This window comes from Stylophora pistillata, chromosome 11 (genome assembly GCF_964205215.1).
Source record: "Stylophora pistillata chromosome 11, jaStyPist1.2, whole genome shotgun sequence".
NCBI classification, from domain to species: domain Eukaryota; kingdom Metazoa; phylum Cnidaria; class Anthozoa; order Scleractinia; family Pocilloporidae; genus Stylophora; species Stylophora pistillata.
The window spans coordinates 5,961,690-5,988,979 of NC_142529.1; the positions used below are offsets into that span (position 1 = coordinate 5,961,690).

Sequence of the window (27,290 nt, forward strand, 5' to 3'; positions counted from 1 at the left end):
TTATCAAGTACTAAAAAATCCTCGAAAAAATTAAAGGGCATAGAAAGCTGTTTTGCGCGGTGACAGGTTACTTTCCTAGACGAAGATTATTGAAATCTTGAAATTACCAGCCCTTTACCTCAAAAGCGTGAATTCTGTTCGCGTTGACGTCCCTTGTCACAAAAGATTCTTCTCCTTCAAATATTTATTTAACACGTGAGGTCCATGGTACATGATTTTCAGACATCAGATATCTTGAGTCTTAAATTACTTTAGTCGAACCACCCACGATCTAAAGCCTAGAAAAGAAACACACTCCCATACCATGATCGTTCCTTAAGCATTATCGTAAGGCGGTGGAAAGCGTTTTTGTTGAATGAAGCAAATGAAAGAGGACAGTTAGGGCGTACATGTTATCTAGGATAATTCATAACACGGTCAGGTTTCCATAAAGAAGATCAAAGGAATTGCAGAAGACATTATCTGCGATTTCTCTACCATTCAGGTGCTGAGCAACAGCCTGTAAGTGAAGAGACAGAAGCTATTTACAGCGAGGCTGACGATGGTAAACCCAGACCAATACCTGTGGCTGAGTTTGCAAAATACTTCAAGCGAAAATCAGCAAATGGTGCTATTGTGTTGCGAGAGGAATTTAAGGTAAGATGTCTACAGTTTATCTATTTTAGTTTTAAACTGTTTTCTTTTCTTTCTTGTTATTGTACGACTCTGCAGTTATGAATATTTCTCGAATTGTGGCTGAAAGTTTCTAAAGAAACTGTGGTGCTGCGTTGGTGGGGGTAACAAGATAATTGGTTATATCAACTAAGTTGAAATTGTAAATTGGCTACCGTAACGAATAAAAAAAGCTGACGTTTCAAGCGTTAGCCCTTCGTTTGACAAAGGGCTAACGCTCGAAACGTCAGCTTTTTTATTCATTACGGTGGCCATTTTACAATTTCAACTTAGTTGATATAAACAATTTTCTCGAATTGTTTCGTGTTTTATATTTTCTCCATGGGCGACTTGACATATGCTTCAATACATTATACATCACCAATGTTTTGGAAAGAGGAAATAGTAGTTTTTGTGGATGTCGTTGCAAGGGTCGCAGAAAGTGATCAAATAGAATCGTTTTTTGATAAAAGCACCTTTATTGCAACTCAGTTTTTGCCTTTACAGTATTTGCCAGGAGGGATGCAGTTCTCTTGGGAAATTGGTAAGAGTAACAGAGGCAAGAACCGATACGGAAACATTGTTTCATGTGAGTACAATTCATGAACTTTGTAAGTGTTTTTAAACAACGGTAATTACATAAAACCAAGGAATTTAGATAACTTGAAGTCAGCTTCTAGAGCATAGAACGTAACAGGCGTTGCCTCTTTCAGTCGTCTATTTATCTTTCAAGGGAAGTGTCACTTTTGTCGAAGTAATTTCAAATTTCATTGTTGATAAATCGCAGAACTGCACTGGAATGAACATTCACTTCAAAGTTAATAATTTATTATGTGAAGAGCTTAAATCAAGAGAGATTGTTATGTCTAAATGAAAAATTTCACCACACCTTACACCGTACGTTCAAAGCACAATGATTCACAAGATTTTCTTTGTATTTCACACTATAAAAAAAACCGTGGAACTGAATGACCAATTGTTTTTGTTAACAGATGATCATTCTCGCGTCTTATTGGAGGAAATAGAGGGTGATAAAAACTCCAGTTACATCAATGCAAGCTACATTCCGGTCAGTGACAAAAAAACCACGTCGCGGTCGACACAACGACGCAATACGACAAGACAAGATAAAACTGTAGAATGACGTCGACACGACTTGTTTGATATAATGGATAGATAAATTGATGAACAATGAAACAGACAGACAAAAAAATTTTTTTTACCTCTAAGGTATCTACAAAAATTTAACTTGAATTTTTTGTCTCTCCGTTCTCTTCCTTTTTGAAGTTTAAATTTTATCTGTTATTGTTTGTCTTCGAGAGCTAACTTTTTTATCAGACTTACCCACTATTTCAAAAAATTCTTAGCTGAAAAAAAAAAAAACAATGAAAAGGACATTTAAATGGCTTGACATCGATATTTTAGTTGCCTATCATGAATTTCTGTTACCATTTTCAAATGTCTCTTCTCAGACCTACGATGAAGTCACCATGACCTATATTGCAACACAAGGTAAAAATCACGTGAGGCGTCTCATGGAAACACTGTCAATTGTCACACGCTAACAAATTTTTTATTGTTGAACAGCTTTTAATGGAAGTTGATTCAACGTATAGTCGGAGAACGAGCAAATGTCAGTAATAATGTGGGTCAACTTCACCGGGGTCTTTCTCAGTATATTTAACCGTGTACCCTCTACAAATGGGACACCCTTGGAACTAAAAAAAAGCGTCTTTGATTGAGGTTCGATCGTTGAAGGCAATACTGTGTGGCTGCAAGTTTTACAGAGAATTCCCATACAGTTCATGCGGACGATAGTTTCTGTAATTTAAGGGGGCAAAGATTATTGCTCGTCATGACGGGGTTCCATCACTTTATTGAGTTTTTTACTGTGGCCTCTTTGCAGCATTTTGCGTTGTGTCAGTGTACGTCTTTCTTTGTGGGCAAGATAATCAGAGAAAAGTAGCAATAAATGATGGATATTTTCAAGAAATTAACTACACTCCCAAACAAATGACTTCTCCCATTCTTTTGTAAATAGGTGCTAAGTTGCCCCAGTGAAATTAACTAATCTTTCGTCTCTCTTTTACAATTTTCTAACTGCTTTGTCAATGTCTGTTAGGTCCAACGTCTTCAACTATCGCTGATTTCTGGCGAATGGTCTGGCAGGAAAACAGTTCCACCATTGTGATGCTTACAAACCTGGTTGAGCTGGGAAAGGTAGGCTTAGAGAAATATTCAGCAAATATGCTTTGTGAGTGGTCTGTAAAACTCGCACCGTAACCTCAGCCAGCAGGCCCAAAACCAAAATAACGAGTTACTAGGCCACTCGCGTAGCATACTGTACGACAAAATTGGTCGCTACATATATTATCACAAGTATTTTTTTGTATGTTATCTTTAGGGAAAATGTGATCAGTATTGGCCAGATGATGCTACCACATTTGGTGCCATCACAGTTACCCTACACAAGACTGAAACCTTTGCCGATTACGTCATCAGGTCATTGATCGTGACAAAGGTGGGTTGTCCTAGCATAGACACAGTTTCATTTCCATCTATTAAGTCTTAAATAAATGGCTTTGGTCATTTTCAGTGTAACCTTAATGTGCCTGTTACGTAATTACAGTGTACATGTACATGATAAGAAAACACAAATTGCGATGCATCCCAACATAGAAAACTGTAAACCACAACCATTTTGTAACAGTGGTAGATCTCGGGGTAGGGCTCGGGGTGTTCAGAATTCCCCCCTCCTCCATTGCCATCAGACTTCTAGGTTGTTTCACTACTTGTCTGAAACCAAGATTTTTCCAACTAGAGAACTGCATATAAGTACTCAATTTGAAGCAATCAAAATTTACCTGTTTGAAATATCCCTTAGGTTATTTAGCTATATAGGCACTATTGCAAAACAAAAACAAAGAAGTAGGTTTTTTTCTTAATTAAAGTTTAGACCTCTATCAAAAAACTCCTGGATCCGCCGCTGTATAACATTAAGTATTAGAGCTTTTTCTCTCTGTTGATAGTGCGTGTTGTTCACTAAAATTCAGATAAGAATGATAGTATACGTTCATCTCTGTTAGAACTAAAATTACGTCATTAGAAATACGACATCTTGCATTAATTTTTGTCACGGTAAACTACTTGCAAAGAGTGACTACGTAAATTGGAGCAAGAAAGCTCTTACTATAAGAACATCCTAGACATAGATTCGAATTTTCACCTAGGACGCAGAAAAAAGGAATGTGCAGCAGTTTCATTACGTCACTTGGCCAGACAAAGGTGTCCCACACCATTCCACAGCTCTACTTGGATTCAGACAAAAGATTCATGCCAGGCTCCTGGCTACTGGTGGACCACTTCTTGTGCACTGCAGGTAAAAAGTATTGTAATATTTGAAGACTTCGAATTAAATGCTTCACGTTTTGGTAGATTTTCCACGTGAAAAGATGCTAAACAGCCTCCGTAAACCGTCCTTTCATCCTCAACACTCGACGGATCGTGCTTGAAATAACTCACAGTCGCAGCACCGCTTTTTGATTGTGTCCATAGTAATCACAGTAGCTAATCGGAAGAAAGATTAACGTCACAAGGAACCTATGAGAACTCGAATTAAAAGAGTTGAACTGTCTGAAGTGTGAGAATTACATGCGTAAGTGTAGGGCTCTTATTTAATAAATGAACCTCAGATATCTACTCTCAATAGCCTTATTGATCATACAAATGACGTCAAAAATTGTGAACACGAGCAAAACCTGCCAGAAGCGAAGCCTATAGGTATAGCCGCAAAGTTTGTTTCTATTCAGATTTGGTACTTCAGCAGTCAGATTTCCAACTTTCACTAAATTCCTAGTATATTATCTTAGTTTTCCTACCGTTTTCCCCTCTTATTGGTCCCAGCCTTTAAGAATTCCCAATTTCTACCCTCCTCTTCGTTAATTTTTAATTATTTTTCTTGGTACCCTTTTGCAGTGCTGGTGTTGGTCGAACTGGCACGTATATTGCTATCGACGCCATGCTGGAGAGTGCTGAGAAGATTAAAACTGTGTTCATACAGAATTACGTGCAAGTCATGCGTAAATCTCGTCCTCATATGATACAGAAAGATGTAAGCTAACAAATTAAGCCGTTTTCCATGAGAGTAATAGCAGCATAATTCCTAGTAATTCTCCCCCCCGTGCATCTTTTTTAAGAAGAATCTTTGTCGTGATAGTGAAACTGATACGGTGTCTAAAGAACCCAAGCCTGGTCTTTATGATGACCGTCAAAGGCCATTATAACATAACCAAAGTAAAGCGCGCGCTCTGATTGGTCAATTTAGCGTCCCCCGTTTGCCCATGGGTGTACGCTGCTGACGTGAGCAAATGCAAAGACTATTTTTCCGCGCGCGCTTGTTTTTTCTGGTCACGTAAGAATTGTTAAATAAAAGGGAACTCTCTAGCTACAATGTATCAATGTTATGTTATAAAACAAATGGTAAACACCACAGCGTACACTATTGAGTTATGGATGCACTTGGAAGGTTTGCTAAGCACTCAAGAATGATCGCTCTCGGCTATCGCCTCGAGCGACTCTTACGCTTCTTTCGTGCTTAGCAACCTCCCGCGTGCATCCATAACTCAATAGTGTACGCTGTGGTGTTTACCATTTGTTAAGTAGTGTTTTTGCAGGACGCTCAAATGATTTCAGAGTCCACCTCCTCAAATCCGCCATTTCTACACAACTTTAGAAAATACTGTCATTCCTGATGACTTTATCCGAATTGATATATCTCTAAAAATTACAAGTTTAATGAAAAATGTTTGTAAAACTCAGGACTTATGAATAAAAAGATAAGTAATGTAAAATAACCATATTCAACAAGTCAGCAACTGATACCTGGATAGATTTAGTCGACATCCTGTTTCAGAAGATTTCATTTGTCTTAAAATAACGCCCAGGAAAGGTCACGTTTTTGTTGGTAATGAAGATGCAGAGCTTGTTAAGCGCAGGTGATTTATTTTGACGATAAGGAATTTCTTAAATTTGGCTCTATCAAAAACCGCCTGTCTTAACAGTACTGGTATTGACTTTGTCTTTGTATAGGACCAGTACGTTTTCTTGCATCAAGCAGTGATGGAAGCTTTGGTATGTGGAAATACAGAGATTGTCCCACAGGACCTACGAATTACAATGAACAAGCTTACCATGGTGCATAAACCATCCAAAAAGACTGGATATGAGCAAGAGTTTAAGGTAACTAGTAACTATTCCTAGTAACTAAATTTGCTTTTGTATGTTGTGAACTGTGAGTAGACGTTAATACCTGCAGGACAGTGTATCACTTGATTTTGAGAATTCTTTTCAAAATGTGTCTGACTTTTTAACCTTGTCTTCATATTTCTTATACACTTCTAAGGATAAAAGAATCTCGACAACTAGCAACTGCCTCACCCACAAATCAGACTTAAATATCAAACTTTACATCAAGTGTGCTTTTGTTCATCAATAACTCCTGCAAGTAACCTTTTCACGTACATACTAGTGACAAATGAAGTACTCTGTTTGTTGTTGATCTTGCGTCACAGTACTTTGTGTCACTTTTCTATTTATTTAAATTTTTTGTGTTGGGGGAGGGGGTGTTTTGCGCCAATAAAAAACACTACCTTCATCCTTATGGAGGCAGTAATATATTAGTTCGGTAAAAAACCAAAACACTAAAGAAACAACAATAAACTAGGACTGAAGCTAATGGCTTGGGATTGAGAGGATTAAAACGGATTGGAAAGGACAAACCGAGATCATTTAGAAAAAATTTTTAAAAATGCCCTAACAATTACACTACTTTTTTCAATTTATGTGTTGTAGCGCTTGGAGCTTGTAACAGACTCCGAGGCTTCTCCAGAGGAAGCAAAGCAAGCATTTATGCCAGCAAACGTTGTAAAGAATAGGTTCCCTAACGTTGTTCCACGTAAGTGTTGCCTTGTCTTCGTTTGCAGTTGTTTCCGAAACACTAAACAAGACTTTTGTTTACTCCTGTGTTATTTCCTAGTTGAGTCCTAAAGCAAGTGTTGTCATTCAGGCATGACTTGTGTACTGTTCGATTAGTGCGCTATTCAAGCTGCCGGTCATCGATCGTTCTGCATTATTTTGTTAGTCGTTTAAGTCAGGTCATAGCCTACAAGGGATTATGAAGTTGTACTGCGATGACTCAAACAGATAAAATGTTGTAGGTTGGAGTGATGACTAAAGTCACTGTGTTGTGTTTTGAGACAGCTTGCGTAAACTTCACCCGTAAGTGACCCAAATAGGCGTCAAAGGAAGCTGTCTAAGGCATTGTTGGGCTTGGGATGGGGAGAAATATCTCTAGGATGACTAAAATGCGTAAAATTCGACATTTGTTTCCCCAAAACTCCACACCAAATGTCAGGTGGCGCTTCACATTGAATAATGTTTCCAACCGAGACAATCTTTTTAACTTTTGTTGGGTTTATTTTTGGTCTGCATAAATACCTTTACTTCTATAATTAAACACTCTTATTCGATTCTGTCCCAGTGGACAGCGCTCGAGTGCTCTTACAAGCTTCTTCTCAAGACAAGAGTTACATCAATGCCTCATTCGTTGACGTAAGTACAAAAATGACCTTTTTTTTATTTGGTTATGGTATATTCTGTAATTCCAACATTTTGATCAGAAAAGACTCAGAACTTTCAGGTTATTTACAATCTATATGTAAATATTTATTTTAAATTTTTTCCTTCCCGAGTTGTGGTGGTCTTATTCTTTTTCTGCTGATAAACTCGTGTTGCTCAAATTAACTTCCATATTTTCTTTTGATCCTTTATTTATCAGGACTACAAACAACGTAATGCATACATCCTGACTCAAGCGCCATTAGATAACACTATTTTAGACCTCTGGCAAATGATTTCTCAATATGATATTGGCACAGTTGTGATGTTGAATAACTTGAAAGAGGGAAAGCAGGTAAGGTCATGATATGTTTCTAAAAAGCGCGAAGCAACACGCTTCACTTTTAGCAACGGAGAAGTCATTTAGTTCACTTAAGATAACTTAAGACATTTTGAGAGACTTAACAGCCTTTTGACATCCTTCATCGTCAAGAGAAAGTAATATTTTACAACGATTGTCCGAATGATTATGCTCTTAAATGTTAGACTCTAGAGGTGGAACTCTTTACTGAAAAATCCTTCCCACCTCTTTTTAGATTGCTATCGTAATATTAAATATATTCAGTTAATGGTATCACGGAATCTCCTAGTAGCACTGCTTTTGTCTTTACAGAACTACCCACAATACTGGCTAAGCAAGGAATCCGCTAAGTATGGGGAAGTCACCGTCCAGCTTTTGTCTCAAGAGACTTCTAACAATATCACTACCCGACGATTCAGCGTAGAGAATGCAGCGGTACGGTTCGCTTGTTCTAGAATTTTTAGATCCCCTTTTATCTGATTACTTTCAGGGCTCGACACTAACTTTTCAACCTACTAGCCAAGTGGCTGGTGACATCTTAGATGTTACGACATTGTCAGTTCGTTTACCAGCCAAACTGGCTAGTGGAAATCGAAATCCACAAGCCAAAACTGAATTTCTACTAGGCTGTGGCTAGTGAGCTGTAGCTACCGTTAGTGTCGAGACCTGACTTTGGGGGAACCTTTACTATAACAATAGAAAGTGTTTGTACGTTTTCCATGCGCAGGAGTTTGACCTTAACCCTTTTACTATCGGAAGAGACCAATGAAAGATTTTTCATAACATCGTCAGTACAGTGTCTGGTAGAAAGATGATCAGTAGAGAAGAAAATATTTAGTAGAGGATATTGTTTGATTTAGCATCAGATTTTCTGAACTTTTGTATGACTATGGAATCCAGCGGTGGAAGTCTTTCTTTTCTTCTTTTGCTTCTTTATTTTTCAAAATTTAATGTTTCATTCCTCGTAATGAAATTGATCCTGCATGGAAAATTGATTTTTTCAATAGGGGTATCCACTGTAGAATGTGTTTGGGAATTTTACAGAAAATCCCACGATTCAATTCACAAATAAGTTCATTACACCTTGTTTCGCCTCTCACGCGTAGGCCAGTAGACCTACAATAAAACTAAAAACACACCAATAAATTGATATGAATTGCAGTGTTTTCTTAAGATGCGAAGTTCAGAGTATTTTTTAAGTACTTACAAGTTTTCTGAGGCTTCCCCACGAAGAAAACGACGGATTGAAATCTCTGGAGGATTTCAAGTTCTCAACAGCAACAGCCAAAAGAGAGACTTGCTTATACGATCACGTGGCCCTCGTGACGACTTATCAAAATCACTCGCTTTCTAATTAAATTTGTTCTTTAGCTTCCTAAGAAGACGTCAACTTTACAGCATATACAGTACACTGGTTGGGCCAACACAAACTCGTGCCCAGATCCCCAGGAGATACTCGACCTCATGACCGCTGTTCAGCAGTCTCAGCAACAATCAGGAAATGGAGTCATTGTTTTTCAGTGCAGGTAAAGAGCACGCTTCTTCTTGATGTTATTACACGTTGAAATGTTTTACTAGACATGACCCTAAACCCCCTAGGGGTTTGGCTAAGAATGGTTCGATCGGTCTGTACCTCATGAGAATAGCGTATGGTAACTTGTCAGATGCTTGAATCATATATAACTGCAAACGCGTACTTTTTGCACGACAAGCTCAGATTGTCATCTGAACATAAAACAATTTACCCTGTCTGCAATCTGCACCATCTACATTAAAACTCAACACTTTTGAAAAATTAAGGCTAAAGAAACGAGGCGAGAAACTGTAACATCGTTCCACCAGAGTCCACGTTTCCACTTTGTTGATTGATTTCCCTTTTATCTTTTTACAGTGATGGTATTGGCCGTAGCGGCTGTGTAGCTACTATAATGTCAGTGATCGAACGAGTCAAGATTGAACAAACAGTTGACGTTTTCCAGACTGTGAAACTTGTTCGAGCAAAGAGACCAGGTGCAGTCAACACTCTGGTAAGTTGACAGGTGTCAAAAGTTGTGACTGTTACAATTTTACTCGGATGTAGATTGGCATAACAGGTTACCTCTTCTCCAGCGTCTGTTAGTAACGTAATAGAATACCACATTTGCTTTTTCATACTGGGGGTGGGGTAAGGGTTATCACGTGCACCTAAAATCTTCCGCCAGTCCTTCTGGCTAAGACTGAGTTTTCCTTTATACTGAGCAGTTTATTGTTTGTCATGTTGAATAGTTTTTGCTTATTTTTACTTCTTCCTAGGCTTCCTTTGCACAGTGCTGGGTGCCCACTATTCAATAGTATATCCGTCGTGAGCCTAAGGTGTGCTGTTTTTTATTCATCTTTCAGGAGCAGTACATGTTCTGTTACAAGACAGTTGTGGCTTACTTAGACTCTTTCAGCACCTACTCAAACTTTGCAGAATGTTAAAGAGCATTGCAAAGTATAAAAGGTTTGACAGACAGAAGTGATCTACATCCTCGAGTGTTTTTATGGCTGAGCTGTGTTCGGCAGCTTTTTTTTCTTCATATTCAAATTTTTATAACATGTTAAATTTACCTCTAAGTAGAAGGCCTTTCCCTCCAATATATTTGCAAAAAAAGTTTTTTATAAAGTTTTATATATTTTAGTATTATCCATAAAATATTTTAAGTAAAAGTAGGTAAAATAAGTCAATACAACTGAAGGTGTTGTCAGCTGAAGGAGGTTCAAAGTTTGATTGTAGATGTACTTACCTCAGATTCCGTTATGGTAACTTGAAACACAAACATGTGTCTCTACACGGCTCAGTACAATGGCAACATCATTAATTGTGTTATCGTACTTTTCAAAATATCCCATTAAAAGAGAGAGATACTACATTTTCGGTGTATGTAGAAAGATTTAGAAGACAACAACTCTTAGAGAATTTATTACATTTATAGAGTTTTGTAGTATTTTGTAGTTAAAGGTAAAGGAAAGTTTTTTAGAACATATATTTCATAATATTTTTTCTTGAAAGTCTATGTGAAGTTTTAAAGTTATCGTTTCTTGTCAAAATCGTTGCATTCAAAGTGGAGGTTTGTAGTTCTATAGTTTGTTTTGGTGTGTTAATGTGCCTTTTGCGTTTACCTCCGATATCTAGATTTAGTTCTCATTATATTCCATTATCAAACCATACAGGAAGGTCACACAACGTCTATATATGAAATTGCCTTTTTTCTCTCAGAAATAAGATAGAATTTTGTATAGGTTAGATTTTTGTTTATGAAATGATAAAGTGACTTTTTTAACGATTTATGGAAAATTAAAACGTGCAAAGCACATTGAATTGTCTAATATTCAACGATTGTATAATTTTCCAAAGTAAAGTATAGAGTCTATTCAGCGTAAAGATTTATATTCACGTAATTATCTGGAGGAGATGCTTAAGCTGGCTGTGTAGTGCTCAATAACAGAAAGTAGACCTTCTGATGATTGCGAAAGCATGAAACTACGAGTCAGGGAAACTTTGTTTCGTTGTTGATTTTACTATTTCTATTCACATAATTATTAATTGATTGATTGTGATTGAAATCGGTATTTTTTGAAAATGTGGTCATATTAACCAACTTAAAGTTAACATTTTCTATATTCTGTGAATTTTGTAGTAATCGACCTTCGGATTGGCTATCCGAGCGGGTAAGAAGGGCCCGTTTTGACCGCTGGACTTTTTCTCAGTCCATGAAATTACGAAGAAAGAACTCGGCCAGTATCCAGCCCTCTTGACCTCACACATCGTCAATAACTCATACATCGATAACAAGTCGATGCATTTTCTCACATCAGCAGCAAACACCCCTAAGCAAATAGTAGACACTGAATCGCCCGATCAGAGCGTACGTTGTGTTGGGTATGTTATAAAAGGTACTTAGATTTTCTGAAAATCTTAATAGTAAAAGTATTACTGCTACATCCATAGCATTAGAGGGTGAAATTCCAACTGCCGAACCAACCGACCTACACATCCATTCGTGTAACTACTATAAATACTACAGAGAGCTAAATGTATCATCATTTAAAAATCAACATAAACTGATTGACAACCACAATTTTCCGAGACGAGCTTGAATAGTGAGAAACAAAGACATCTTTTGTCGGATGAGCTTTCTGTTCAAATAGCCGCTCAATTAAGCAAACCAATCGTGATCGCATACCCTGACAAACTCAATGGAAACAGGGCGCAGTTTCATCTCGAGCTTTGTTTCCGTGTAGCTTTTGTCGCTGCACTTCTTCCTCTGGCTTCAGGTGAGCACCGTATCATTTGAAATCTACTGATAACGTATGTTTATCATTTTAATTGCTAAATTAAGCGAAATTGGTTGGATATATCTTTCACCTTTAAGTGCTAAAGCCTAAGACTTCTGCACCCCATCGCAACTTAATTGCCAATGCAGACAGCATCAACAGCATTTTCTTTTATTTTGGTAATCAAATTTAGCGAAAAGGGTTGTATACATCTTTCACGTTTGAATCCTGAAGCCTAAATGCCTGCTATTCCAACGAGGTCTAACCCAAACAGCAGTGCTACCTTAACAATGGGCCTCAGGTATTCTCTATCAAAAGGTTGACTAAGTGATTGTCACTGTTCACAAAAAGTAAACGTTCAGATAAAAGGTTTGGCTTAAATGAAGATAGTGTAGAACGCGGTTTTGTTAAACAACGGCTAAACTTTGTTTAAATAACCGGTCCAAAGATTTCCGCACACCATCGCAACTTAAACGCCAATGCAGACAGCATCAATACCAAAAAGATAGGAGAGCTACTCCGGCTTCCGCATATTTTTCATAAAAATATCATCTTACAACAAACGGGAGAGTTGAAAACCTTTATACTTTTGTAACTTTCCCATTGCGGAAGCAAAGAGAAATTTACAAAAGTCAGTTTAAACATTAAATTATTCAGCAAACAAACAGAGAGTCTGAAACGACTGTTTCTGTAAAGCTATCAGGTGGTAGCATTTGCTTCAATTTCAAGTTAAAGAACTCTTGGAAATATTATACCTGTAATTTTAGCTAGGTAATTTAGTACAAAGACTCCCATTTAACCCGGTACTGTTCTAAGACAAAGTCGTGAAGACGTTCTGGTGTTTTTCATCAAAGAATTGTATGGATAATGAGGTAAGAACACATAATGATGATATATTATGGATTATGCCAATTCCAGCATAAATCAGTTCACTTAGCATCACCTTCCTGTATTTCACTACAGAAACTGTACATTTACACAAAAAGTCCACTTTTCTTTGCTCCAAAAAAGTGTTTAAGACCCAGTTTTCTAAATTTGCTGTGGCGAGGTCATATTAGTAAAGAAACTCCTACAGGCAGCTGGTAGGTCGACTGATAACGTCTGCGGCTGAGTTACTGTTTTGTTTGAATAATTAATATTTGGGAGAGGGGCGAAGCTTAGAGGGCAAATGCGAAAGTTTGAGGACGATCTCTCAGCTGTGGACATTATCAGCAGACGTCACTATCCCTGGACAAAAGAGAACAAAGTGAAAAAGAGATAAAAGAAAAGTGGGTTTAACAAAGGAAAAAAGAAACCACTGCCTTTACTTAGCCTTAGGAGGGGTGGTCATCGGTCACTGCGGAATAGCGCTTTAGACCTAAAAAAAGACTGGAAACTAATTTCTCCTTACTGTATTACCGCTTAAACAAAACTTTAGCGCGTGAGAATAAAGGAGATGAGAGGTAACTGAAGAAGCTCTTGATTCTTCAGCAGCCCTGTAGGAAGTGTGTAAAGAACAAAATGGTGAATATAAATAACAATTTTAGGTCACAAAAGATTTTAGAAAAATAATTAATTTCCTAAGTTGGCAGATGTAACCAGCTTTTCTCCATATTGTTACTCCTGTTTTCAAAATGTCAAATAAGTACCTCGGCAGTTCTTTTCGCTTTTTGAAAATTCGAGCGCATGAAAACAATAAAGGCCGATTACCAGTCAGAGAGAGCAGACTTAATTTAATACAAGCAGCTGAAGTTCTAGAAGAACAGCTGAAGTACAATTTAAATAACATATGAGATTACGCGGGAAGGGACGATACATTCTAGCTCATAATAATTTAATATAAGAAACCGTAAAAAATTCGCTTTGGAAGAACTTTTGTAAAGAGGCAGTTTTTACCCTAACTGCTGATGACCCTGGAGAGCACAACAAAGCATCACAGGGTGAAAATCAAACTGAAGAACAAACAGACACGTACACTTTTGTAACAACTATAGATTCTGCAAACAACTAAATGTGACCTCATTTAGAAATTAACATAACCGGATTGAAAACTCCAAATTTACATGTAATGACGATATGCTACAAATTATGTAAAAACGAGCTTGAATAGCAGGGAAACAAAGACATCTTTTGTCGGATGAACTTTCTGTTACAAATGGCCGGTCATGCAAAACAATCGTGCGGTATTCCGTGACAGTTTCGATCGAAACATACCGCAATTAGCCTGCGAAGCAAGCCCTGGGGGAGAGGAGGGGGATTGGGGCGAGCGGAATATGCGGAGGGGAGGGAGGGCTTGCCACAGACCCCCACTAACCAACGAAATTTCCGAACTCGTATGGACGAAAAATTCCCATTGGCTGAGAGCAACACGTTGTCAATCAACCCTCGAACTAAACAGTCTTCGTGGCGACCACCTTTTAGAAAATGGTGGACGACGGTGATTTCGAGAAGTTCTGCCCTCAAGAATCGATGTCGAAGTAGAATATTTGTGGCAGCCATCCACTTGTTCAAGCTCAGGGCCTTGATAAGAATGGCGTCTTCATTCTCAAACCAGTTGCCCTTAACCGCAACATTGCAAAGCCGATGGACATTGGATCCAAATCATCAATGCTTAAATCTGTATCCATCGCTGAAGTTGAAGGTTGTCCTTTCGTCGGCGGATCAAGCAACGCTTCCCTGCTAGATGTAGGTTTTGCATGTGCCGGGGAGTGGACACGCAAGCTCTTTCTACTGGACTTTTTCCTGTCAGCCTTGAGAACTTTGATTTCGACGAAAAATTACGGGAATCCGGACATTGAGCAGCGGCCTTATTCAACAATTCATAAAACTGGCAAAAACTGTTAGCTTTTCTTGCACAAGGAAGGCATATAATTTTAGACATGTGCGACTTACTTTCGAAGTAAAAACCGACCGTTCGAAGGCGACCGGTGAAGACACACTGAAATTCTTCCCTTTGACTGATTAAAAATGTTTACAAAACTCTTGAAGCCACTTTCAAATTTAATTCTGAAAGTGCTACTGAAACGAAATTTTCGTATCTGAAATTTTTGCTCTAACCTGTAGTTTTGAATATGGTGATCATCGTGAGATAATTTGCTTTGGCCAAAATGAGGCGAAAGATATCTTTTTTAACCGTTCAAATCAAAAATTTTACACAAAACCATGTCCGGGCTCTGGTACCGAGCGAAATGGATTGATGACGTCACTGGTTGTGTTCACTCCGATAGCATGGTTTATTTCCCTCATTGTTTGTTTGTATTCGTGGGCGAAGGAGATGGCAGATATTGAAGTTTTGTCAATTGAATCTTCTTCTGAACGAAGCAAAGTTGTCTCCAGTAGCGAAGAGGAAGATGGTGCCGTAAAATGGGGTTGACAGGCCTACACGACTCCCCAGCGTGTGTTTAGAGTAGCCTATTCAAAGTTTAGCCCTCATGAGTATGTCTTTGAGCGACCGCCCTCTTTTGTAAGATACGACCGGCGGATTTTTGTATAGTTCGCTCAGTAGTGGTTGTGTTTCTATTAAATGCCAGTTTTTCATGAGAATTTGCTTTTTGTGTGGCACTGAGTACGCTAATCAGGGATTGCGTCTTTTTCGAATCGTTCGCCTTTGTAGATGTACAGCCATTTTTTTTACTGTCTCGATCGTTAAGTTGTCTTGATTGCTTTCAGCTTGCGCCACGCGCGCTGATTCGATCGTACTACAGTTCTTAGTGTTCAGTGTTCCAGCCGTTTTGGCTCGTTTTCTTTTCTTTATTTCGGTATCAAAACGACCGATTTCACGTTCATAGAAGCACATGATCGCCTTTACTGTTTCTTGCCCCGCGTTGTTAAGGATTTGCTTTATCTCATTTTTTAAATCCTTGTCTGCTCTTATTTTGGCCCTCGCCCTATATTGTAGGGATTCTGGGCATGTTCTGCTGGGCATTTTGTACAGAGGGATTTGTTCGTTATCCTCAGACTTGCCGAGTAGATCATCTTCAGTGGCGGTGTCGCAGGAGGCTTCCATGTTTTCTTTTTTCTCTGAATGGCCTTTCTTTGGTCCGGGGCGTTTAGTAGCCCATCTGCCGTTATAATGTCTTTCGACATTTTCTGTATATGGTCAGGCAAGACCGCGGTTTCGATCCTAATCTTGTGGATCTCGTCAGTTGCCGATTAACTAAGTAGACTGGTAGAGTTTCGTTGTCGGTATCAGTCGGGAATTTTGCTCCCTATCCAGGCGAACCTCTCGCAGATAGCCAAGATGCCGATATGGCCGCCGATGAAGAAGACGAGGATTGCTTTTTGCCCGAAATCCTCTTTTTCGGCTTCCCAACATGCAAGCCACACTCCATGCTTTTACCCTTCTTTCACAGAAGTACACAACCAGTGAAGTCACAGGGCTGTTTTGGCCGCGCCAAGATGGCCGCCAATCTTGATCTCAGCCGGTCAACTTCGAATTGTTAAAAATGTACTTTTCGCTATGCGTTGACCCAAAAAAAGTACACAGCGTTTGCAAATAACGTTCAAACTCTATTATATTGCAAAAATCTCGGATATGAAAATTACGTTTCAGTAGCACTTTAAATCTACTCCACAAAACCGGCAAACTACGTCTTCTGGAATAACTTTTGGCTTTCTCCCTCTCTTAGATTTTGATACCAGATTCTCCTTGTCGTCTGACATTTCTCACTCACGTGGAGCAAGTTTTAGTTGTTGTTTTGACAGTTTGTATGGTTCACTGAGCTCTCGCTAACGACGCTTTCTGATTGGTTAATTTTAAGAGGCGCTGATTGACATATGCAAGACGATATGAATATGAAAATAGGGGGCGTTTCGTTAGTTAGTGGGGGTCTGTGGCAAGCCCTCCCTCTCCCCTCCACACATTCCGCTCCCCCCAATTCCCCCTCCTTTCCCCCCAGGGCTTGCTTCGTAGGCTATGCCGCAATTCGATCTCGAGCTTTGTTTCAACATAGCTTTTCTCGCCGTACTTCTTCCTCTGGCTACAGATTAGCACCATATTATTTGAAATCTAATCGTAAGGTTTATCTTTGTTCTTATTTAATACATCTAGCGGAATAAGTTGAACATGTCTAAATGTTACGCGAACATCACAACTTAATCGTCAATGCAGACAGTATCAATACCAAAAAGATAAAAGAGCTGCTCCGAGGTTTACATTTTATTAATGACAAAATTATCTTACAGAAAACGGGACAGTTAAAAAACTTTCACGATTTTGCTACCAGCTCAGTTAGGAATATGAGGGAAAGAGTTACGAAAGTCAAGTTAAACTTTGAACTATTCTATCACCAAACAGTCCGAGAGTCTGAATCCATCCTGAAGCTGTCGGGTGGTAACATTTGCATCAATTCAAGTTAGAGCACCCTTGGATATTCTACATGTAGTATTTATAATAAAAATGATCCCATCTAATATATACGGTATTTCACTGAGACGGAGCTAGGGTCAAAGATAGTCGATTGTTTTCGCCATTACTTTTTTTTCATGAAGGAACTGTATGTTTAATGAGGTGTGGATTAATTATTATTTATTATTAAAAACTAGATCATAGGATAATGCAATTCAAGACTTTCTATTGCCTTAGCCATTATGGTATATCAGCCAATATACCATAATCTACAAATATGGCAAGCGTACGTGTCAGATTAAAATTAAAATGGAGCTAAAAATTGAATACAATTTAATTTAATTTAACGTTTTTAATGAAACAATTATTCTACTACAATGTCATTTTACTAAGTAAGGTCACTACAATGTCATTTTACTAAGTAAGGTCACCAATTGAGTTAACCGCCTCCTGGCAAGCTCAGTTGGTTAGAGCGCCGGATTGTGTTGTGCGGGAGGTCGAGGGTTAGAGCCCCGGCCGGACCAATACTCATGGTCTTAAAATAACTGAGGAGATTTTGCTGCCTTTCTATAATATCAATGAAATGGATAGATCTTCTAGTCTTCTCGGATAAGGACGAATAAATGGAGGTCACGTCTCCTGCAGGGATAGGGGTAGGAGACGTTAATTTTCCCGGGCACGAGATTACTGTGTGATGGATGTCCTCCCCTGGGGTGGGATGTGTGGGGGGAAAGGTGAAGTCGTTACATGGACTAAAGCAGCTGCCAGAGGCGCGTGATAATGCTGACGTCCGATCTCAACCTTAGTAACACTGTAGACCTAAGCAATTCAGCCAATGCTGCTCTTAAGGTATCGAATCATTCACTTTCAATTTCACCTCCCGGTAAAGTGCAAAATATGCCACGGCAAGACACTGTGGAACACGAAAAAAATGCGCAGTAAGAATATGGCCGCACTGAACGATCCAAAATTTCTTTTTCGCTTTTTTAGGCTTGACCTGTAAAGAAACGATATTTTAGGCGCGACAGATTTTTTGTGACCATTGCCTCCTGTAGGAGGCATAACAGCACTATATATTATTATGTATTATTATTATGTATTATTATGTATTATACTAAATGGTGAATAGCGTTGAAGACAGATAATGATAGCAGACTCAACCTCCGACTATCCTTTGCAATTCACCTTCGAGCAACTTGCCCCCAAAAATATTATCACTGCAGGTATAAAAGAGTTAATTTACTTTTCTGTTTACCACTAGCCACCACTTCTTCGGTAAATAGTTGTCAACTATCTGTGACATAGACCTTTCATCGGAGGTAATTTATAAAGAGATTTAAGGCATCCACGGGCTCCGCACATCAAACCCATCATCTCTGTTACAATATGAATCTATCAGAATGCAAAATTAATGTAATTATTTTTTGTAGGAGCCTGTGTTGATTTAGATCTTGGAGTGAGAAGTGGGACAGTTCCAGATAGTGACATAACTGCCTCTTCTGAACAAAGTGCCAGCACCCCAGCCACGAATGGTCGACTAAACTACACATCAGGGTCATCATGGTGTGCAGGAACAAGTGACACTAACCCATATCTACAGATTGATCTATACACACTTCATATCGTCTGTGCTGTGTCCACTCAATGGGATTCTCGAGCAGATCAGTGGGTTAAGTACTACACACTAAAAATATCCACAGATGGGACAGCTTAGACAGAATACAAGGAAGGTGGACAAGTCAAGGTATATAGTAAATATAGTATGAGACATAGCTGCTGACAAAAAATCTCAGTGTACATTTAGAAAATTAATATAACATGGATTATTAAGTTTGACAATATAGGATATCTTATAGGTAAAATGATACCGAAATCTTGTCCTAATTGTCAATCTTAATGGTATCTGCACTGTTCATATGTTTTATGCCCCCTATTTTCTAAATTTTCGAAAAAAAGTTATCAATGACATGCGAGTATTTGTTTGCGTCAAGTTTCTAAGAGGAAATGATGACAGGGACTCAGAAGTGAAGCATGTTGTTTATGGAGTGTTAACAAGATATTTGCAATTCCTGCCACAAACACACCAGGGTGAGGTGTGTATGAGAACAGAGATGTTTGGAGTGGATAAAACGTTAAGTGAGTTTATTTATTTTAACATGTTTGCATTAATCATTTTATCATTATTATAAATACTAATTTTTTTAATGTCAAAGTGTCTGGAAAACTACAAATGTTATTATTATTATTATAAATGTTATTATTATTGTAAATGTTATTATTTTTATTAGTATTGTCTTGTAGGGTAGTCTAAGATGCTCTTTTAGTCTTTACCTTTTTAGTCTATTTTATGACGTATGCTTGTTGTTTTGATAACTGGTTGAAATCTTAGAAGTCAAAGACACCTAGCCACCTATAATGGCCTGTTATTTCTATGCTCAATGTGGAATTAATTGTCAATAAATATTAACCAAGGAAACTAAATTTAAGTTATAAGAGAATAACTGAAAGGAAAAAGCTGAATTTGAGTTTATTGTTGTACTTAAAACTTCATTATGAACTTTTAAAAAGTCAGGGTATCCTTAATTTGTGATCAATTGTAATTTTTGTGAGGTAAAGAAAGCAAATTAATGGCCATACAGTATGGGGTAAAATACCAACTAAGTTGAACTGAGATTTGATCTACAGTTCTCCTTAAACTTACTTGTTTGATCATTTGAATCATTTGACATAATTTGTGTAAAGATGCTCGTAGCCTCTTCCTGGTCTTCACTTCTATCTTATTGACAAAGGAAAGAAAACAACTCTGAAATGCACATGCCATGTGCTGACGCATCCTGTGGTGCGTGCGTAATGTCTAATGGGTGAAAAGTCTAATGCGTTTGATAAACAGCAAGGCTACCTACACAAACAGGAAATACTAATTAGCTGAATGTGATGCAATAAGAGTCGTAAAAGGCCTAACTTAAGCCATAAATATAGTCTGTAAAACAGTTTATAGGTCTAATTTCGATGGTTTCTTTAGAATGCTAACCAAAACAATATCTCAAGACATTCAAAATGGACAACAAAGTACTTGAGAAACAACCAACCTTCGAGAACTAAAACCTAAATAAACTCCCCTTGAGGACACTAAGCAAGGTCAAGGACAAACCCAAAAACCACTAGCGGTCAAGGGCACATCACTCAAAATGTAAAGATAAAAATGTGGACTTGCACAAGACTCGCGCAAGGATTTCAAGATACAGGGCTAAACAATTCCGAACACTTAGTCAGTAAACTCGTAGTTTTAGTACTTCCCAAACACTTCAAATTTTAGTAGTTCATAGCATCTTGTTAAGATGCTATTTCGGGATGTTTTGTCGATGATGACGATGTTCTTGACTCCACTTTATGTTTTGCTAGAGCTGAAGTCGTCCGCTGCAAGGTAGATGCAGAACACAACAAATTTCCTTAACTGGTATCCCATGTTTGGCAAATCCCATTCCCCATTTAAGCTTCTGCTATGGGAAACTAGCCACGCTGTAAGGTTATAGTGGCTCTAACGGTTGCTGTTTGGAGAACTGTAGGCACTTGGCACAGTTTGCGGACATTTCCCTTACGTCTCTTTGATATACCTGGCCAAAATAGACAACTTCCTGTTTTTAGTACACATTTTTCTGTATCCTTGGTGCATGATTTGCAACATTTTCTGGCGGGGCTTAGAGAAAATTACTAGGCGGTGTCCCTTGAGGATAAGGCCATTTTATTCTGTTACTCCAGAGCTCTCTCAAGTGGGTTCATTCATTCGGATATTCTGGTCACCCATGGTTTACCACATCCTTTAATTGGGCAAGTACAACGTCTTGCATTGATCGGTGTACTCTCATATTTCTTGTGGTTTGTCAGAACTAACCAATGTATAGTAGGTCCACATCAGCCCTTCGGCTGCCAAACAGTCCCAACCTACCCATCAAATAAAGTTTACTTCTATTTACCTTACCTAGGGCTCGTTATCATTAAACAATAGCGCTAGGATGTTTACAATTTGCATTGAAATATGAAGGCTGAGTTGAAATTATTACTTTGCAGCTTGTGAATCGAAAGCCATTGGCTTGGTCTCTTGCGCTACAATTCCAGACAACAGCTTCTCTGCCTCATTGTATTAGGACCATAGGTATAAACCCTCTTCTGGTCGATTGAATGGAGCTAATCGGGGTTGGGGTTCCAAGACTAGGACCAATTCTGCTGACTACTTACAAATTGAACTAAACAGCAGCCTCTGCTCATTTCATTCAAACGCCACAAAAACATATGCAATTTTTTGGTCAGAAGTTCTTTTCAGACTAATGACCAACAAGGTATTTTTAAATGCGCTCGTGCACGATGAAAAACGTGTCCTTTCATTCACAACACTGATAGAATATCGGGACCTAAACGATCCATGAAGATCACCGATCACTTCACGTGCACCTCCGCCAATGTAAACTATTGCATAACTTGCACTTTTTGCAAAAAGATATACATCGGCGAAACAGGCAGAAGACTAGGTGATTGATTCCGAGAACACCTTCGAGACGTGGAAAGGAATGAGAAGGACACATCGAAACCAGTCGCTAGACATTTTAATTTACCTAATCATTCTAAGCAACATATGCAAATCTGCGGTCTTTCCTTACACTTAGGTAGCACGGAAAGCCGTAAAAATCTTGAACAAAAGCTCATCTTTCAAACCGGCAGTCTAAATCCTACAGGGATCAACGAACGCTTCTCATTCCACGAATTTTTCTTGTTTCTCTCGTTGCCATGTTCCCACCAATGACGTAGCTCCATTTTCTGCCTTTAAAAGCACACACAACCCACAATTCCTCTATTCGCTCCGACGAAGGGCTAACGCTCAAAACGTCAGCTTTTGTAATCGTTACGGTGGCCAATTTACCATTTCAGCTTTGTTGATATATCTATATATTAGTTAGTTCGAAATTTCTAGAGGTCATATAAGTGACTTAATAGCAAGAATTTCGAATTTATAGGCGTTTGAAATTTACGGAATACAATGAAGTAAGACCAAGAGACGACACAAAAGATAGTTTGAAATTGTATTCATGCTTCGTGGATAAAAAAACCTCGTATTCCTTATGATCAATCTACTCTTACTAAAGCATCAATGCACTGAAACAGAGCAACAAAGTAACAAAGCAGTTTTCAGTGTTTGATAGCTGGTTCGAAGGTTGTTTATTTTCTTTTACTAGATACAAAAAGCATCTTACTTGCCAGTGTCATCGCATTGTCTTTTATTGTGTTCGTGTTACTCATTATAATTTGTGGGCTGATATGGCAGCGAAGACGAGCTGTTCCTAATAAAAGGATACAGAGTAAAGAAGAAATTGACTTTGATGGCGTCAAATCTTCACCTGATCTACAGTCAAGTAACGAACAAGCTTCAGACCTAAACACATATATGGAACTCAAACCCAGGCCTTTGAACCAGGAGTCTCGTGTTCCTCCTGAGTATCAGTCGTTACAGGAAAGTCCCGAGAACCGCGGATATTACAATGCTGTGCTTCAGAAGAAAAATCGCGTGAAACAAAATGAAGAAGTGTATGAGGAAATATGATATTCCCAAAACTTATTTTGCATCTGTTTAGTTCAGATCACCCATCCTGTTTTATACAATAAGCCTAATTAAATACTCATTCTGTATATGTAATGTAATGGAGAGCAGACGCATAGATGTCGTCAAATCGTGCTTCTTTATTTTATAAAGCAGATGGATTCCGTGTTGCCGTGTGTCTGTTCTGTAATAAGTCACAGAAGAAATTTTTTAAGTACGTCAGTGCTACACTGGGCTGCACTTCGTATGCCACTGTTGTCCTAACTGCATTTTGACTTCATCTGTGATCAAAAACGAAACAGACGTACGACAACATCCAAACAGTACCTCGGTTCGTGACGCACTTCTTGTTGAAGAAACTGGAGACCCCATGGCAGTGCCGTGTAACTGTTTGTAGTGTTTACCGTTGTACTGAAAGTAAGTAGACGTTAGGCAAATGTTTAGCAAGTCCATGATGTCGTCTGTCGGTAGCGGTAGTGGGTCGGTAGATTTTCGGATTGCAGTCTCAGTGCATTGTAATGCTAATTGAAGTGGAATACTTGTGAAGAGTGATTTCACATCAAATGACACTAGTTTGTAGTCGTCAGGTATCTGAACAGTCTTGGTAGCGTTAATGAAGTCTTCAGTGGATTGTAGTTCATGTCTGGATTTGTCGGTTAGCGGTTGTAGTATTGTCGTCAGGTACTTGGATAGTTGGTATGTAGGAGAGCCACAGAAAGAAACAATAGGTCGCATCGGGAAACCAGGTTTGTGTAGTTTCGGCAAACCGTAGAGTTTCGGTGGCTGTGGTACCGAGCACCTCAGTCGATAGTACCGTTGGGTGTCAAAGGCGTTCGTTTTCTTGAGTGTCAGTAGTTTACTGTTGAGTTTACGTTGAAGGGCAGGAGTTGGGTCACGTTTGAGTTCTTCGTAGGTTCGTTTGTCGTTAACTAGTGTTTAGTCCAGTTTCTGTTGTTATAGCAGAAATTGTGATGCAGAACATCGAGGAACGCGCCCTTTCGACTTGCCGACAAACGATACCGCTTTGGTTACGTTACGTTGACGACACATTCACCGCCGTTCGACACGACGAAATTGACGCATTCCACAACCACCTTAACGAACAAAACACTGACATACAGTTTACCAGAGAAGTCGAAGAAAATCGCAAACTTCCTTTTCTAGACTGCCTGGTAAGCCACAACGACAACTCATTACGAACGACAGTTTACAGGAAACCGACACACACCGACAGATTACTAGACGAGTCATCCTACAACCCTACATCACACAAAGCCACAACTATCAGAACTCTAACACGACGCGCACAACTAGTATGTGACTCGACAGACAGCTTATCCGACGAGAACAAATACCTTCACCGTGTTTTTACGAAGAACAACTACAACAACGACTTCATCCGACGAAACACTCACCGACCCACTACCACTACCGAAACAAACGACACCGCAACCCCTACGACTACAGCAACCATACCGTACATAAAAGGCATGTCTGAAAACATCTCGCGCATCTTACTACCCTTCAATATCCGCGTCGCCCACAAACCCATCACCACACTACGTCAGTTACTAACCAACGTCAAAGACAAAGACGAACCGAGGAACAGACAGGGAACGATTTATAAGATCAATTGTTCCGACTGCCAAGCCTCCTACATCGGTGAGACTGGCAGAAACCTCACAACAAGACTGACTGAACACAGACGGGCGACGAGGAAAGGTGATGTCAGCAATCACATTGCTGAACACCATCGACTTACCAACCACAACATTGACTGGGACTCTGCGCAATGCCTAACCTACAGCACTGACTATTTTCAACGACTGACTCTGGAAAGCTGGTTTACTAACTTAGAACAGACTCCCCTAAACAGATGTCAACAACTACCCGCCCCATACAAACGACTCATTCACAACATAAGCATCACAAACGACCGAAAAAGAACAACACAACTTTACCGACAGACCCAAACAGACCAATCACGACCGACTTACGTCACTTGAGTCTTACAGCCAATAACATCACGGCAAAACCAACCGATCATTTCACACGAACTGGAATAAGAACATTCTACTGACAACAATCATTCACTTGACTCTGATGATGACTTCCGCACAGGTTGTCGAAACGTCAGTCACTGCCACCGACAACAGTCCTTCTCAGGACTACACTCACCCGGACGATCAGACTACACCTTCACATGTTACCCCCGGGTTCAAACCATTTACTGCATTATTATTATTATTGTTATTTATATTATTACCTAACTCCAAGCACTCATCGACAAGTCATTAACGAATTAGTGTGTGTACTGATCCGATTTAAGCTTAACTATATACTCATTCTGTCTATGTAATCTGTTGGAGAGGAGACGCATAGATGACGTCACATCTTGCTTCTTTGTTGTCTAAAGCAATTGGATTCCCCGTTGCCGTGTGTCTGTTTTGTAATAAGTCACAGAAGACGTCAAAATATGGTAAGAACGTCAGTGCCACACTCGGCTGCACTTCGCGTGCCACTGTTTTGTCCTGACTGCATTTTGACGTCATCTGTGATCAAAAACGGAACAGACGCAGGGCAACATCCAAACAGTACTTCGGTTCGTGACACACTTCTTGCTCTAGTCTGGCTAAGAGAAGCGATGAGTAATTTGGCAATGGAATGAATTCATCTTAACTGTTTTCCTCTTTCATTCAAAATTCATTTCATAAACCTTATATTTTACTTGTATCTGTGTAATTATATTTCTTGCTTTTGATGTGTTAAAAAATGTACAGCTCGATTTTAACCTTTATTTATAACCCTTGGATGAGGGTTAAACTAAATTCATAACTATTGGTGAGGTTCCCAAACTAAACGAAACCACTAAAAGACAATCACACATGACTTCGTCAACTTGGCTTGATGAGCCCGTCTTATCAAATGTGAGTTATTCTATATATTTAACAAATGGTAAACACCACAGCGTACACTATTGAGTTATGGTGCACGTGGGAGGTTGCTGAGCACGAAAGAAGTGTAAGAGTCGCGCGAGGCGATAGCCGACAGCGACTCTAGCTTCTTGGGTGTTTAGCAAACCTCTCAAGTGCATCCATAACTCAATAGTGTACGCGGTGGTGTTTACCATTTGTTTTATAACATAACATTGATACATTGTAGCTAAAGAGTTCTCTTTTATTTAACAAATCTTACGGGACCAGAAAAAACAAGCAAGCGCGGAAAAATAGTCTTTGCATTTGCTCACGTCAGCAGCGTACGCCCATGGGCAAATGGGGGACGCTAAATTGACCAATCAGAGTGCGCGCTTTACTTTGGTTATGTTATTATAAATACCGTTAGAGTCAGTGTTACAGCATGAAAATATGAATTCGAATTAAGGTGTATTCTGAACCACCAGAAAAATAATAGCTCTGTCACTCAGAAATTACCTTTTAGAAGACTAAAAGTTCTAGTTTTTAGTCGTTTATTGGACGTTGGCAGTGTTTTCATTGTATTTTTATGCACACTAAATTATTTTTAGCTGTAAAAACAATATATTGCTTTGCTCTCTTTAAAGAAACTGAAAAAAGCTAGGTTACCGAATATTATTGCTGCGTGTTTGTAGATAAGAAAAGGGAAGATGATCGAGTATTTTAATTAATTATTTTAATATAGGAGAAAATGCTGGGAAATATTGTCGCAAGGCAATAAGGTCTAAATAGGTTCTAAATGTAAAGAAGCAGCAGAACAGTTGTAGATAGTAGAATAAAATGTTTTCACGAAAAGAAGTGTCTGATCGCGGTAGACCGTCTTTTTTTTTCTAAACCAGACAAAGGCAAATCTGCCCTTATTCGATGTACAGTTTTAGCCAGGCTTATCGCAGAGCTTCAGTTGCTTAAACATTCACCACACATTTACTTGTCTTGCGTTGTGCCCTCAACGCAGCTTGGAACAAAATTTAAGTTTTGAAAAGGGTTTATTCATAACAAACCACCTAAGTTACAAAATAAAAGTGCTAACGCTCGTGGGCTTGGCTCCAACTAATTATTGATAAACAGTCCAAAGTTCCAAAGTTCAAGAGTTCTTAAATATATACGAGTATTAAATATTACTAATATTAATATAAGGTTATAAATAATTCCAAAATACTTAGGTCTAATATTAATATAAGCTTAATCTATAATATTGGTATGGCTAGGGCTAACGTAGACTAATATTAATGTAACTCTAGGATTGTTTAATGGTAATTCTAAGTTGTAAAATTATTCCAAGTTGATTTAATCAAGTGTTAACTAAAGCTTAAGGTGAACTAATATTAATATAAGCTTAATCTATAATATTGGTATGGCTAGGGCTAACGTAGACTAATATTAATGTAACTCTAGGATTGTTTAATGGTAATTCTAAGTTGTAAATAATTCCAAGTTGATTTAATCAAATGTTAACTAAAGCTTAAGGTAATCTATTTA

General features: G+C 38.7%; 1 protein-coding gene and 1 pseudogene across 3 annotated transcripts in view; both read left to right on the forward strand.

Annotated features, from left to right (window-relative positions):
* Positions 1-10,975, forward strand: part of LOC111342856 (receptor-type tyrosine-protein phosphatase F) — a 48,675-nt gene extending 37,700 nt beyond the window's left edge. For both annotated transcript variants that reach the window (XM_088737350.1, XM_088737351.1), the window contains exons 28-43: positions 485-636; positions 1,159-1,240; positions 1,644-1,720; positions 2,124-2,163; positions 2,774-2,871; positions 3,056-3,172; positions 3,882-4,030; positions 4,627-4,762; positions 5,740-5,889; positions 6,502-6,604; positions 7,190-7,260; positions 7,487-7,621; positions 7,940-8,062; positions 8,999-9,153; positions 9,519-9,654; positions 10,007-10,975. In XM_088737350.1, the coding sequence (XP_088593476.1) occupies positions 485-636; positions 1,159-1,240; positions 1,644-1,720; positions 2,124-2,163; positions 2,774-2,871; positions 3,056-3,172; positions 3,882-4,030; positions 4,627-4,762; positions 5,740-5,889; positions 6,502-6,604; positions 7,190-7,260; positions 7,487-7,621; positions 7,940-8,062; positions 8,999-9,153; positions 9,519-9,654; positions 10,007-10,087 (1,805 nt within the window). In that variant the 3' untranslated portion in view covers positions 10,088-10,975. The remainder of the gene's footprint in view (positions 1-484; positions 637-1,158; positions 1,241-1,643; positions 1,721-2,123; positions 2,164-2,773; positions 2,872-3,055; positions 3,173-3,881; positions 4,031-4,626; positions 4,763-5,739; positions 5,890-6,501; positions 6,605-7,189; positions 7,261-7,486; positions 7,622-7,939; positions 8,063-8,998; positions 9,154-9,518; positions 9,655-10,006) is intronic.
* A 470-nt stretch (positions 10,976-11,445) lies between these two features.
* On the forward strand, positions 11,446-23,189 carry LOC148719804 (EGF-like repeat and discoidin I-like domain-containing protein 3; annotated as a pseudogene). The gene is made up of 5 exons (XR_015993344.1): positions 11,446-11,542; positions 11,798-11,923; positions 18,680-18,993; positions 19,241-19,385; positions 22,478-23,189. The product of XR_015993344.1 is annotated as an EGF-like repeat and discoidin I-like domain-containing protein 3 (transcript).
* Positions 23,190-27,290: the final 4,101 nt, after the last annotated feature.